Raw genomic sequence first — 13,930 nt, forward strand, 5'->3', positions numbered from 1 at the left:
CTTGTTCTTCTTGCCAATGTTTTTTCAGGTCGCACTTCAGTCTCGCTACGTTCAAGGTTATCGTATATTTTACCGGACTATCGGCAGCTCCTGGTTGGTCCAGGATGTGGAGGCCACGTCTGACCACAGTGTCATCTTAGAAGATCTGCATAGTAGCACTGAATATGAGGTCAAGATACGCCCTTACTTCAACGAGTTACAGGGACATGACAGCCTCATGGTTCTGCTGCGTACGCCGGAGGAGGGTAAGAAATGTTTATAATTTGACAATAGTATAGAAATAATGATATTATGATATATCAGTGTTTTTGGAAATATTTCAAATATTTAATTTAGATGAGATAAATTTCACTATTTTGTCTGTAAAATCATATCTTAGTGTAATTGTACCTTTTTAGTCAGTTGAACGTGAAAACGTGTATACTTCTATAATAAATAAATGAAGAGTATTTAATTGGATAATCAAGGACATTCCTATTCTCCCCAAAGACACTATCAAATTACAAACTTGTTTCAAGGAAACCTTTTGTACGTTATTAGAAAAGTTAAATACCTGTAAAATAGAGCACTGACATCAGCTCATAATAATCCTAGAAATATAATTTCCCTTCTTATCTCTGTCTGCAGTTTTAAGTGCAGCTCCACAGGCTATATCAGTGGTTCAGCTCACCAACAGCTCCAGTATCAGCGTGTCCTGGGAGCCTCCGCCTCACAATACTCAGACTGGCATCATTCGGGAGTACAAGGTGAGAATTCGGCTATCAGCGTAAGACAACACCCGGCGCGTGAGACGACACCTGGCTGTCTGTCTCATTTGCTGATTTCTGCTTTTAAGCAACAATCAGTGACGCAGTCGTAGTGGAACAAATTGTACTTGTGATCTGTGATGTCTGTATTTTTATGCAGTCATCACTCAGTGTTGTTTAAATTTGGTGTTTAGATACTTGGAAAAACACAGATTTTAATCAACAATTAGTAATTACTCATTGCCTCATGTCTGCTGCCAGGACATGCTGGAAAAAAAACTTGATTTTGTCATCAGATTGTGAACGCTGACTGTCCCCGTCATCTGTTTGTTCTGTGAAAAAACACAGAGTTCTGATTATCTGTCTCTGTGCATGAACACAACACTGATTACTAATCGTCAGGCTGCTATTCCAGAGAAAAAAATAACATTAAAATGGAACACACAGTTCTATTGTTTTGATTTATTCTTCCCATCTGCGTCTGCATGCAGACGGTTATTAGAAAACCGTTCTGATCATGAAATACCAGATCCTTTTATATGTGGAGGCTCGTCAGCCGAAGGCAGGGATCACACTTAATCCCCTTAAACATTCAATTTACTGAAAACTGCACATGGTGTTTTGTACAAGCCTCCCGTGGCTTAAATGTTAAAATTTAAATGTTGAATTGGTATTCCGGCACACGTTCAGCAACACTTTATTAATAAAAGGTTGATTCATTGTACACACAGATTACACCAGAGGCAGACGGTAACTATGGTCATTCACTAAAGTGTATTAAATATTATGAATTTTTTTACCCCGCTATATTATTTACAACAATAGTTACTAATTCCCTACGCTCATTTTATAAAATATGATTAATTAGCCATCAGTATATAGAGCTGAACTTAACCTCAATCAGCTTTCACATAAAAATGCTGCATGCTTTTATTTTGAAGCTTTAAGTGTGTTTTGCTGTAACACTATGCAGCTCTTACTGAAGAAATGACACACTCCTCGTCTCACACACAGTGAAAAGTTGAACTCTTAAGCAGTGTATCGCACCATTGTTTAATTTAATACACTCAGGAGTGTCCGGTGTGACCGGTAGCTTATGGTAGCTAATGTCAGCAAACTTTTGACAGCCAACTAATGTCAGTCAGTTGACAGATGATACAACTGCAGTGTCATTCCTGTCAATATTAAATAAATAAATAAATAAATATGACGATGAAATAAATTCAGAAATAGAAAGTCGTCAAACTGCAAACTGGCTCTGTCGATTTAAGAGGCTGTGCTCAGTCTCAGATAACCACGCCCCCCCATTTGAATATAACACGCAGAAATAAGATCATATTATGTTATAAGAGTCCCCTAATTATATAAATAAATGTGAAATTATGAATTAATTATTATTATTACTATGAAATTATTTATTTTATTTTTAACATTTAATATAACTCTATATTAGAGTGTGTCTATTTATGTATGTATGTTTTTATTTATTTAATATAGACTACAGTGACATTCCATAGATACCCACTGCTCTTTACTAGTGCAGCTCTTACAGTGCAGATTAATAGATTGATCAACCATCGATTCATCAGTAAATGACTTCAGATATAATTTCATGTTTTAAATTACTCATCTAGTAAAGAAAACGAAGAATACTGATTATTTTCAGCATTAAAAACACAAGATATTTGAGTTCATTGTAACTTCTTACATTTTAACATCCTATAAATAATGGTTAACTGTTAGAAAGCAGGACTTAAAGACTTAAACTTATCGTGGCGTTGCTACTTTCAATTAAAAAATCTTAATCTGTCTTCCACTGCAGATATGCATTCACATATATTTTTTATTAACGTTTATATCAGGATTTTAAATCTGGCTTTTAACTGTCATTGCATTGACGTCTCCCTCTCTCTCTTTGATCTCTGCTGTATCTTTGCCGTCATTCTTCACACCGTGTGCTACCAGATAAAGCTTCAATGGCAAAAAAAATGAGTTTGTTACATAATAATAACATTTTATCTTGCCCGAGGGTGTGCAGGATATATTAATGTCTTTATGTGTTTATATCTTTTAAGATTCAGACTTTAACCCTCCATGTCTGGTGTCAATCAGGTCTGGTGTCTGGGAAGCGGCATGGAGCAGGAGAACCAGATAAACCGAACGGTGGATGGAGCAGTATTGTCCATCCTGCTGACAGGCTTGCTGCCTGACGTCCGCTACACCGTCATGGTGGCTGCTGTCACCAGCCTGGGTGTGGGCGCTCAAAGTCCGCCTGTCAGCCTGATTCTCAGTGAGTCATTCAAACTGTTAAAGCTACTACAGATAGAGAAATGTGGCAAGATGCACTCTCAGCGGGTTCACCACAGGTGAAATGTTAATTGTGTTGTATTTACAACACAGGCACCGTCAAAACTTGTGGAACAGTGGACCAGAGAAGCTTACTGAAGGTCGACTGTGTAGATTTAGGGAGATCTAAGGGCGGCATATGGCAGAAATGTAAATTTAATATACATAAGTACGTTTTTTTATAGTGTATAACCACCTGAAAATAAGAATCAATGTGTGATTACCTTAAAATGAGCTGATATCCTACATATGTAGTTCCTACATGCTTCGAAGGGGTGGGTGAGGCGAGGGGTATTCAGCTGCTTACAACCTGTTACTCACTGGTCCTTTTATTCTGTATTTTCCGTGCAGAAATTACCATTTATTTAGTATATATTGTATTTAGTATGAACTTTCAAAACAAAATGCCACATAAGCCTCATAGCCGGTTATCCGGATAAGCAGTACTCAAAGGAGGTGTGTTGCATTGGGTGTTTTCTTCTCCACTTTACCCTCTGCTGCAATTTTTCAGAGGAATTACTTTGACATTTTGGGAAATGCACTTCCACTTCACATTCTTGTCGAGTGTTAGATGTGGAGATTGATACCACTCTGGTGTTTTTGTGGTGAATATGAAGCTGAGCTTAGCATACAGCCTCCACACTGTTGGAAACAGCCAGCCTGGCTCAGTCCAGATGTAACAAAAATCATCCTACAACACGATATATCTTGTTTGTTTCATTTGTACAAAACCAAATAGTGCATTTGGTATTTTGATGATTTAAAGAGGGCCCAGTAAAACCATGTTATGTCATTTTTTACCCACAACAAACAACCTTTATAGAGATATTTAGGGGGCCTTTGTTATCTTTGCTCCGCTGGCTCCAGCTCCGTATTGAAGAGGTATGAGAGTGGTTTCAATCTTCTCATCTGACTCCCAGCAAGAAAGCGAACAAGCGCATTTTCCAAAATGTCAAACTGTTTTCTTAAAACTGTTGCTAGGTTGTCATTGCGTAATCTAAATGCTCCAAGACGAGGAGGTCTAAAACTTTCCTGCTTCTCTTTCAGCCGCGATGGACAAGACCTCGACCCCTGTGAAGAAAGGCGGCAACCTCAGCATATCAGAGCAGATCACAAGCGTCGTCCGGCAGCCGGCTTTCATCGCGGGACTAGGCGTGGCTGCGTGGTTGGTGCTGATGGGCTTCAGCGGCTGGCTGTACTGTCGACACCGCAGGAGGAAGCAGCTGGGACACTATACCACATCCTTCGCTTACACACCGGCGGGTAAGTGGGAGAAGCTCTGACTTGTCTATTATATCTAGTCTTTAGCATCATGACAGGTATTCAAAGTATATGGAAAATATCGCAGATATCACATTGTAGAGCTGAATTTCTCACATTTTCAGCAGCTTTCATCAAGATCTTTTGATGTCAAGAAGATTGCTCCTTAAAAGAACTGAACTGAAAGAAGCAGAAGTTCGAATAACGTGATTTTCAGGCACCTTCAGATGTACAAAGTCACATTTTATTCATTATATACTGAATATCATGTTTCTGAAAATGAGCTCGAGTTGTTTTACAGCAAAGCATCCGATTTTGTTTTCAGTAAGTGACAGTGACAAAGTTTTTAATAGAGCGCTGAGGATATCTGGGCAGTGATGAATGTTTTCAATTTTGGTTTTTATTTTGCAAAGCGATGCATGTACTTTCACTGCGTATGCAGCTAATTAAAATGTATTTATCCCCACTGGGCACCTTTCATGGCAGTAATAAAGCAAAGCGCCGAACGCACGCTGAAGCATATGTAAACAGTCGACCACTACAGGCGGTTTATTTTAGAATATACCCTTCGGCGCATGAGCACATGAACGCATCAGTTGTTTTCTGACTTTGAGGGATATTTATCTAGGTTAATATAAATACTCAATGGAGCCCAAAGCTTTAAGAAAAACACATTTTGTGTCTCTATAAATATTTAATATTACTACTAGATTATATTTTCTTCACATTTTAGTATTGATTCTGTTATCGACTTGTTCATTTGGATGCTGTAGACTCAGTAGAAGAGACCGGTTCATCAATTCATCAAATTACATCCACATCTGCTGTGTGCCCCCATGTTTGCAATGAGGCATGAATTAGCTCAAAATATATATATTTATTTTTCCAGTGAATGTTTTGAAACAATTTAATATTTTTCTGCTGTAAAATAAGATTTATAACTCTTCTTTCAGTTGGCTTCGCTCACAGTGAAGGGTCTGGAATCATCAATGGAGGGTAAACTGAATATTTGATTCAGATTCAGCTGTTTATTTTATGTGAAAAACAATGTAGTATTAATATAATCTCACCTCCTCTTTACAGGCCTAGCTTGTTAGGGTCAAACATGGGTAACTACCCCTGGCTTGCCGACTCTTGGCCCACTCCAAACCTCACTCATAACAGCAAAGACTCTGTCAACTTCTGCTCTGGCAAACTGGACTCAGACAGATATTATAACAGTAAGAGCTCTCTCGTTTTGAATGTTAAGGTGAAATTACTCATTTTAAAAATGCTGAAAAAGACAACTGCCCTTGGTATTGTAACAAAGTCGTTTGCTGTTCAGCAGTTGGCATCATCAACTACCCGAACCAGACGGAGAAACGCAGCACGGCGTCCAATGACAGTCCCATCTACAGCACCATCAACACAGCTGCTGAGGATGACCTGCTGGCATACTACGACACCTACTCCAGTACATCCTACAACCAGGGTCCAGACCCGTACAGCAGCAACCCAGTACTGTCAAACAGTGGCCTTGTGGGACTGGAGCAGGACCTGGACCAGTGGACCATCCAGTCTGGTCAGTCTGGGTCTGAATACGCAAAGCTCCAGTATACCAGGAAAAGTAGCGGTGAGTTTTCTACCTTTATAATCTGTTTGAATTTCATAAAACAGGAAAAAAAAGACTTCTCACCTGATACAATGTGAGTGTGTAATTATATCACAGCAACTTCACAAAGGAAAAAAAGAAACTGTGTTTACTTTTTTATCTTCTTATTTTTTTTATTTCAACTTTGTATCACTTCATCTGCGACTATGTAACATAGCATGAAGCATGAGTGCTGTTGCCATGGTTACCTGCAGTTTAATATACCTTGTACAAGAATGTCGTTTTTTTTTTTTTCTGTTGACTGAAACCATGTTTGATGCACCTACACACACACACACACACACACACACACACACACATTATTATGGACGTGGTGTGAGATCAAATGCCACTACACAAAGAATAAACAAGCAAATGTATTATTTTAGATTTAAATAATATAATATACACTTCACACCAGACACCTGAATCGCAAAATGTGTGGAAATGCCAGAAAGCAACATCTAATATCTGAATAATGCAGGTGGAAATGATGACATATTAATGACCGAAACATGAATAAATAAATAAAGCACATAGATTTAGCATGACACACTGTATGGTGTTGTGTATATTTGGAAATACTGTATATTAGATTAAATGATTAGTATGATTATGAAATATTTGCATTGTATTGAGTTGAATTTTTATTTAATTTTACAGTGATATAGAGTCTTATGTACAAAATAATGAGCATTTAAAAACTATTAAGAATTAGTTTGAATCCAGATTAAATGAAATATTTTCATTTGTAAATGTTACTTTTTTTGCGTGGTTATTCTTAGATGTTTATTATAGTTTTACGTGATTTAAAATCATTGCATAATCCAAAAAACAAAAAACCTCTCAGTCTGCCTCAACAAACCATCTTTGGTTCGTCTTATCACTGTTCCAACAATCACCAGCTTTGGTTTGGTCGATATAAATCCTCAATTCACAGAGTGAAGCGGTGAAAATACCGTAGCTATAGCGTTGTTTTTGAACAGTTTTCTGACAGTTATGAACGTTTATCTTCACTCAGATTACTGTGGATGCTTCGTGAGATGCTCATCTTTCCATTGTTCCATGTTTTTCTCATGTACAAAAGTGCCTTTTTATTGAATGTTGCTATTATTCACACACACTCACGTGTGTGTGTGTGTGTGTGTGTGTGTGCGTGCGTGTGTGTGTGTGTGTGTGTGTGTGTGTGTATATATATATATATATATATAAATGAATGCCAAGTACTCTTTCAGACTCACATGCAATAATTCTCAGGAACCTTTCGGTGCTCTTGAAGATGAAAAAAACTGTTCAACAAAAAGAAACGTCCTTTAGATACTCATAGGCAGAGAGAGGAGAAAGGAGTGTTCTCCTTTAGTATGAGCCTGTATTCAGCCGAACATTAAAACACACTCATTACACCGTGTACCCTGTTTGACATTTGGTGCTTTGTCTCCATAGACAAACTGATGAAGCAGAGGACCAACGGGTCCTCGTCCAAGTCAGCTCCTCTCACCTGGGTGGATGTTTTGTCGCTGCCTCTTCCTGCCAACAAAGACAGAGGTCACGCAAGGACAGACAAACAAGAGGGGCAACACAGGTGAGACGTCTAAAACATGAAATATATTCTTGTTTCGTCCATTAAGAACAAAATCGTGCTGTCTTAATATTCACCCAGTCAGCCTCTGTCTTCACCTACGTGACAGAGAGTGTTAAGGCAGATGAAAATCAAACCTGCCTCGTAACTCTGCCAAGGCTGTCAAACAAAACTTGACTGAAGTTTGAAGTCTGGGGAGTTTTTGAATTAGTGACAGTTTTGTCTGCAGGCGGCGAGTAGATTGCGCTTCTGGGTTACGGAGGGGGGGGCGTCTTCTCTAACTAGTTCTGACAGATTAGATTGCGGACATAACGGGGTGGGGTCGGAGGGCTGTTCTGACTGTGCCGTGTCTTTTGTAATGACATTAGCCGCCATCTGACAGTCTGGATTAGTGCTTTCCATTTTCAATGACAAGTCCATCATTAAATTAGCCCCGACAGCGCTGAAGTGACAGCAGAAATCAGGGAGGTGGTTCATGGTCCTTCTAAATCCATCTTGATTTTTCATACGAACTAGATTATTTTTAAGAATTCTTTCTTTACCTCGAAATATTTGTTCCTATATTTAATATCTTTAGCCGCGTTAGCCGTCTGCGACTATAGATGTTGGTTTGTCTGTCTTCTTCAGTCCAGACTGAAATATCAGATGGATTGCAATTAAATTGACTTGTGTGAGCCCTTGACTTTTCCTCTAGGTTGACATTTGTGGGGGGTTTTGTGAAACGTCTCAACAACTATTGGACGGAAGATTTTGTGCAGACATTCATGCACCCGTAAGAATGATTTGCAGTAACTTTGGTGACCCATTAAAAAGTAATTTCCTCATAATTCAGCAGTCCCTTTGAGTTTAGAGCCAAGTGTAAGATGTGGTATATATATAAGTAGGTTTCACGTGTTGAGGCACACACTCATGCTGCCGATACTCCATCTTCTAGCTCTGAGGAAGACGATGAAGACTGGTGTCCTCCGCTACCGGCCAGAACTTACCTGATGGATGCTTCCAGGGAGGAGCTCTCCAGCCCGCCCTCCAAATCTGATGAGCTGTCCTACACAGCAAGTCTGAAGTCCTCCCCCCAGCGAGAGACGCACAAGCCCAGCGAGAGTCCGCGGCTGCAGCACTTTGACCTCTTGGCCCGTCACCAGTCGAGCTCCCAGGTCTCCCAGTCCAACCCGGATCTGTTTATCAACACCAAGATCCGGGATGCTGGTGAGGCGTACCACACCCGCCAATGGGCAGAAGATTTCAAGGAGGAAAGCCTCGGCAAAGGTCAGTTTGAATTCAGTTTAACGTCTCACATCCTTAGAAGTGAAGTCATGTATAATTTAGTTTATGTTGTTACCTAACAGAAATGGAAATCATGTCGCATCTACCCAAAGAGCGGCTGAGTGTTCTGTAGTTTCCTCTAAGTTTCATGAGGATGACATCAGTGTGCTGTCTTGTCAGGACAATCTCCGACTATCTCCCCTGTCGGCGAGTCGAGCCCACCAGCTCAGGCGCACAGATCCAGGAGTAAGAAGAGGACACCCAAGGATGGACAGCTCAGACGAGAGCTACACAACCAAGCAGGTATGACTCACATCTAATTTTAACAATGCAGCTTCACAGAGCTGCCAGCATCGTGTAGACTTCTTAAATATTTAAGAATTTAGCCTGCATTACCTCTAGTCCTTTTATACTTATATATTTATATTATCATCCAAGTCATGGTGTTGACTTTCTGGTAAGTTTGATATCTTGGGAACTGCACTTATTTGCTTTCCACTAGTTGTCTGGTAATTAGTATTTTGTAATTTTGTATCAGTAATACGGATTTTGTCACAATAACTCCTGTGTATGGATTTTTAAAAAACAAAGATATGACATGTTAAAGGTGTTGGTAGGTGGATTTTGTAACTTTTGGACAGAGCAGTGACCACTCGCTTTCACTTTGAAAGACATGAAAGTTTATTAATCACCGTTGATTGATCATATGCAGAACTTCCCCCTCCACCAGCCCCTCCCCCTACAGATGACTCCCTCCAGCTCTTGGCTGACGGTCTGAGTCGCCGCCGAGCACACGGCGAAAGAGAAGAGGGGAGCGACTCGCCTACTCTTCAGAGGAGGGGAGAACATTTCTCACCCCACAGGAGAGGACCTACAAAGTGGTCATCACAGGGTATGTGCCATATGTGCAATCCGTTCCAGCTGCCATTTTCTTGCAGCAACAGCTGGATCCCAGATAGATTTGTATTAATATTATTGTGATGATTCATACAAATCCCTTTAAGCTTTCAGTGTATGCTCACTTATTATCTCCCGCTAGTAGCTTTGCTTTTAGTAGCAGGGGGTCTATTTTCAGCTCCATCGCTCAGGATTTAACCTATATAAATACAGCTGTAACTTTGAGTGATTTGTTTGTCATCTGCAGATGAGAATGTAATCCCATATGGACAGTCCAGCTTCCTGCCCAAGGTCCAGATGTCAGGCTACGGGTCCCTGGGTGGAGGAGTCTTATCACAATCCTCCACCAGCGGCCGGAGGAGAGATGAGGTATGTCTAGACTTACAGTAAGGAACTGCTGAACGGACTTTGTGTCTGCATAGTGCAGGTCACAGTCAGTTCAGAAGTAAAAACAAGAGCTGCTTGTCCTGGAGACAGAGGATGGCAGAAGTTTCCTGCAGACAAAAACTCAACAAAAGTTTCCATTTGTCTCTAAGCTGAATCTCCTGATACAAAATGGAGAGTTGATCATTTTAAGGCGCTATTTAAAAACTGCCCCCAGTGTTGTCCTGTGTGTAAATGTGCTTTAGAAATGTGTGTGTGGTTTAATAAATACAGATGAACTAAATCATTAAACTGAAGCTCAAAATGTGTTCTTTGAAAACAAACTCTAACATCATCTCATTGGAAACACATCTGCGCTCAGCAGCTAGAATATTAATGTCCAATAAAAAGATGTTTTCTCACGTCATGCGTGTAGGAAAGATAGAAGGAGGATAGCTTTGGATCGATAACATTCAGAGTTTTGATTCAAGGGTAGCTGACAAGCTCTGTGATCTCTCTGAACCTCAGACCGATGCACACGTCAGTGTCCGACGGCCATTAGTCTGGATTATGCACAGCATTGCAATTGACAGTTTACCAACTGAGGCATAAAAAGAAGAGTCGAAGCACATCATTAGAAACATTTTTAAAGAAAATGGTGTTTTTATTTCTGGTGCTAAATGTGTCTCATTACAGTGTTTAAGGTTTATTGTATGAGCTAGTTTCTGATTTTAAAAAAAGAGTTCTTTCATCCTCCTGGATAAGTTATTTTTGGACATATGCTCAATATGTTGGGCAGCACGGTGGTGCTCGCCTCAATGTCAGCAGGGATATGCTCCAGCCCCACTGTGACCCTGGTGAGGACAAAAGGGTACAGATAATGGATGGATGGATGCTCAACATGTTCAGTATCACTTGTAAAGCTTGTTTTGAAATCATAGTTTGGCTTGAGTTAATATAGGAAACTTTACCCCATATATTATGTGTGTATAATATAGCTAATTCAGCTTTCCTCTATATATTTCTTATTTACGAGTAATTTATCATCCACCTTGTGTATACGAGCTGTTGTGGGATCATTTAATTTAGAATATTCTCACATTTAGAAAATAGAATCATTATCGCAGCTGCACAACAAAGCAGACTTACTTGTCTACTATATATTAGAGCCTGACCAACAGTTATGTGTATCAGTTTCCACATTCTGCGCTGTGTATGTAAGTGGACCATTATTTAGGTCAAGTCTCTATCCAAATGTATCACAACTAAATTTCCATCCACTCCTGTTATGCAAATATTGGAGTTTGGTGCAGAGAGATAAACAGTTGGTGTCCATAATTCCCCAGTTGGGAGCAATTAAACCACTGCAGAAGAAGAGGACGCAGCGTGATGATATAATTAAAACAGTGTCAGTCAAACCTAAAAAGAACCAGATAGACATTTGTTAAACTGCTCTTTGTGAATTTAAATGTAAAATGTCGATATTGTGATCTAAATATATTCAGGCTGTACACTTTTTACATGTTTCTGTATGTAACCTGTATTTATATGATCCGCTCACCGTCACGTCGCTCTCTGTGGTCTGTTTCCTTTCAGAACCTCATGTAGACAGACGCCGCTTACATGACACGACATCCTCTTTTTTCCTCCATGAGTTCCTGTCTTTGCGAGCCATCAATCTGTTGCCATGGTACCCGATGAAAAGCTGAAGACTAAAGGGAAAGCGTCAAGGCTAGCCATCTGCCTTTTCACAAACAATTTTTATTTGATCTTAATGATTTTAATCTTTTATTTTTTGTGATTTTTGCTTCACCTTTCCTCCGTGTATATAGACATATTTGCAATTTTTCTAAAGATGTGATCAGATATATTACTAAAAAAAAAAATGGATCTGAGGTTTAAAAAAAAAAAATACTGTATTTTTAGGAAGTAAATGTAACTATGACATTATTGTACAGCAGATTAATGAATGTATCTTCTGTTTCCTCATGACCGTGAAACCATGAAACCACGATGATGCGTGTTTGACGAAAGACTGGAGACGACATGAAGCAGAAAATGTGTTAATAATAAACCATCATATGTGGGTGTGTGTGAGTGAGCATGTGTGTGTGTGTGTGTGTTTGTGTGTGTGTGTGTGTGTGTGTGTGTGTGTGTCAGTGCATGTGTGTAGTGTTTGTGTGTCTTACTGTCTTTATCTCATCTCAGTGTGACTGTGTGCTGTGGTATCCCTGTAGATCACCAGTGTGTTAGTAAGATTTTTAAACTGACCAATAAAACATTTATTACAAAAAAATGCTTCTGCATGAATTTCCCTGAATAAAGAAGAAGGAAAGTGTTTTCAAACATGCTGGGGATTTGATCCAGGCTGAAATATCTCAAAAACTAGTGGATGGACTACCATGAAATGTGGCGCATTTGAGCCTCCTGGTGATTTTTCATCTACTGCAATCATCAGGTCAAAAATATTGGCCAAGAAATGAGAGGAGAAAAGAAAATGATGCATATATACAGGCATATATATTTAATTTCTTCCATATTATGTAAATAAAGACCCCTAAATGAACCTTTAATATTGTATTACATATTTTATATATTATATATGTTGCCTCCAGCACCCTGAGACTAAGTTTGTTAAACTGAATGACACCTGCAGTATAATCAGTTAATCAAATGATTTAATTACAGCGAAAACAGTCCATCCAAGGTCAAAAATATTAAATAAAATCTAATTTATCAAGTGACACATAATGAGAGTGTGAAGGCTTCATGCAAGACCAAACTGATTAAGTCAAAAGCACAAATAATTAGTAATTTGCAAACACATAATATGATTTTTTTTTTTACCATTCCCAGGTTTAAATACCTGCAAAGCATTCCTGATGTTACATGGTAAACATGTCACTGTGAGGGCGTTAGCATGCTGATGTTAGTGTTTATTTAGTACAAAGCACAGCTCTGCTTAAAGCCCAGTTTAAATGGACCCTCACAAGGTCAAAGTAAAAGGTCCATAGTGCACTAGATAAAGATAAGTAAACACATAGCAACCCAAATGCAACTTTAAAAGACAGTGGAAACAGAAATCAACTATCTATATCCACTTACAAACTTGAGCACCAGTGGCTTCACAGTCTGGATGTAAACCTGACTGAGCTCAGCTCAGGATTGGTCAGTGTCATTCTGTTTTGTAAAATGGAAAACCTGCACACGCATCCGTACATAAAATTTCATATTGATGCAGAGGTCGGCACACTGACAACACAAAAAAAGATCTGAATGGCACTACACCATCCTGGAGGTTTAAGTAGCATTTTCACACCATTATCGGCCACATTGAGGCTCTGCTCTGTTATTTTTACTGTAGAAACACCACAGGTGGGCAGCAGTATATAACGGGATACAGAAAGCTCTAAACAATGTCACCTTCACAGTCTCTGCACACATGCCAAACTTACCTGCAACCATTTTAGCTTGAGCATACAGTTTACGGCACTGTACGTGAATGTCTTTATCATCTGATAGATTATTTATGATTTAACGGTCGAGATATTTAATGAAGCATAAAGTGTATAATATTATATTGCATTATATGTGATGTCAAACTCTAAAACTTTTGTAGGCCAGCTCTAGATGGACAGAACATTACTACATCATCTGCATACATGCACATTAGAAAGACTCTTATGTAGTTAATAGATGTGTTTTTGAGTTGCGTTTCATTTGTTCTATGAAATACCTTGAAATAATTTCAGTACCATTTGAGCAAGGATCTTTCTTTATGAAACTTGATATGTGTGTTGGATAATTCAGATGCCTTTCTACGACAGAGAGAAAAAAAAAACCTCA

General features: G+C 39.1%; 1 protein-coding gene across 3 annotated transcripts in view; it reads left to right on the plus strand.

Moving 5' to 3' along the window:
- LOC104928939 (roundabout homolog 2) overlaps positions 1-12,217 on the plus strand; it is a 49,134-nt gene extending 36,917 nt beyond the window's left edge. Inside the window, exons 14-26 of one of the 3 annotated variants that reach the window (XM_027280929.1) lie at positions 29-245; positions 628-746; positions 2,859-3,036; positions 4,140-4,355; positions 5,306-5,348; positions 5,436-5,572; positions 5,677-5,964; positions 7,426-7,564; positions 8,496-8,827; positions 9,005-9,127; positions 9,537-9,716; positions 9,969-10,090; positions 11,681-12,217. In XM_027280929.1, coding sequence (XP_027136730.1) covers positions 29-245; positions 628-746; positions 2,859-3,036; positions 4,140-4,355; positions 5,306-5,348; positions 5,436-5,572; positions 5,677-5,964; positions 7,426-7,564; positions 8,496-8,827; positions 9,005-9,127; positions 9,537-9,716; positions 9,969-10,090; positions 11,681-11,692 — 2,106 coding nt within the window. In that variant the 3' untranslated portion in view covers positions 11,693-12,217. The remainder of the gene's footprint in view (positions 1-28; positions 246-627; positions 747-2,858; positions 3,037-4,139; positions 4,356-5,305; positions 5,349-5,435; positions 5,573-5,676; positions 5,965-7,425; positions 7,565-8,495; positions 8,828-9,004; positions 9,128-9,536; positions 9,717-9,968; positions 10,091-11,680) is intronic. The other 2 variants (XM_027280931.1, XM_027280930.1) reach the window with 2 other exon arrangements.
- The last annotated feature ends 1,713 nt before the right edge of the window (positions 12,218-13,930 follow it).

Source organism: Larimichthys crocea, chromosome VII (genome assembly GCF_000972845.2).
Source record: "Larimichthys crocea isolate SSNF chromosome VII, L_crocea_2.0, whole genome shotgun sequence".
Classification (NCBI taxonomy): Eukaryota; Metazoa; Chordata; class Actinopteri; family Sciaenidae; genus Larimichthys; species Larimichthys crocea.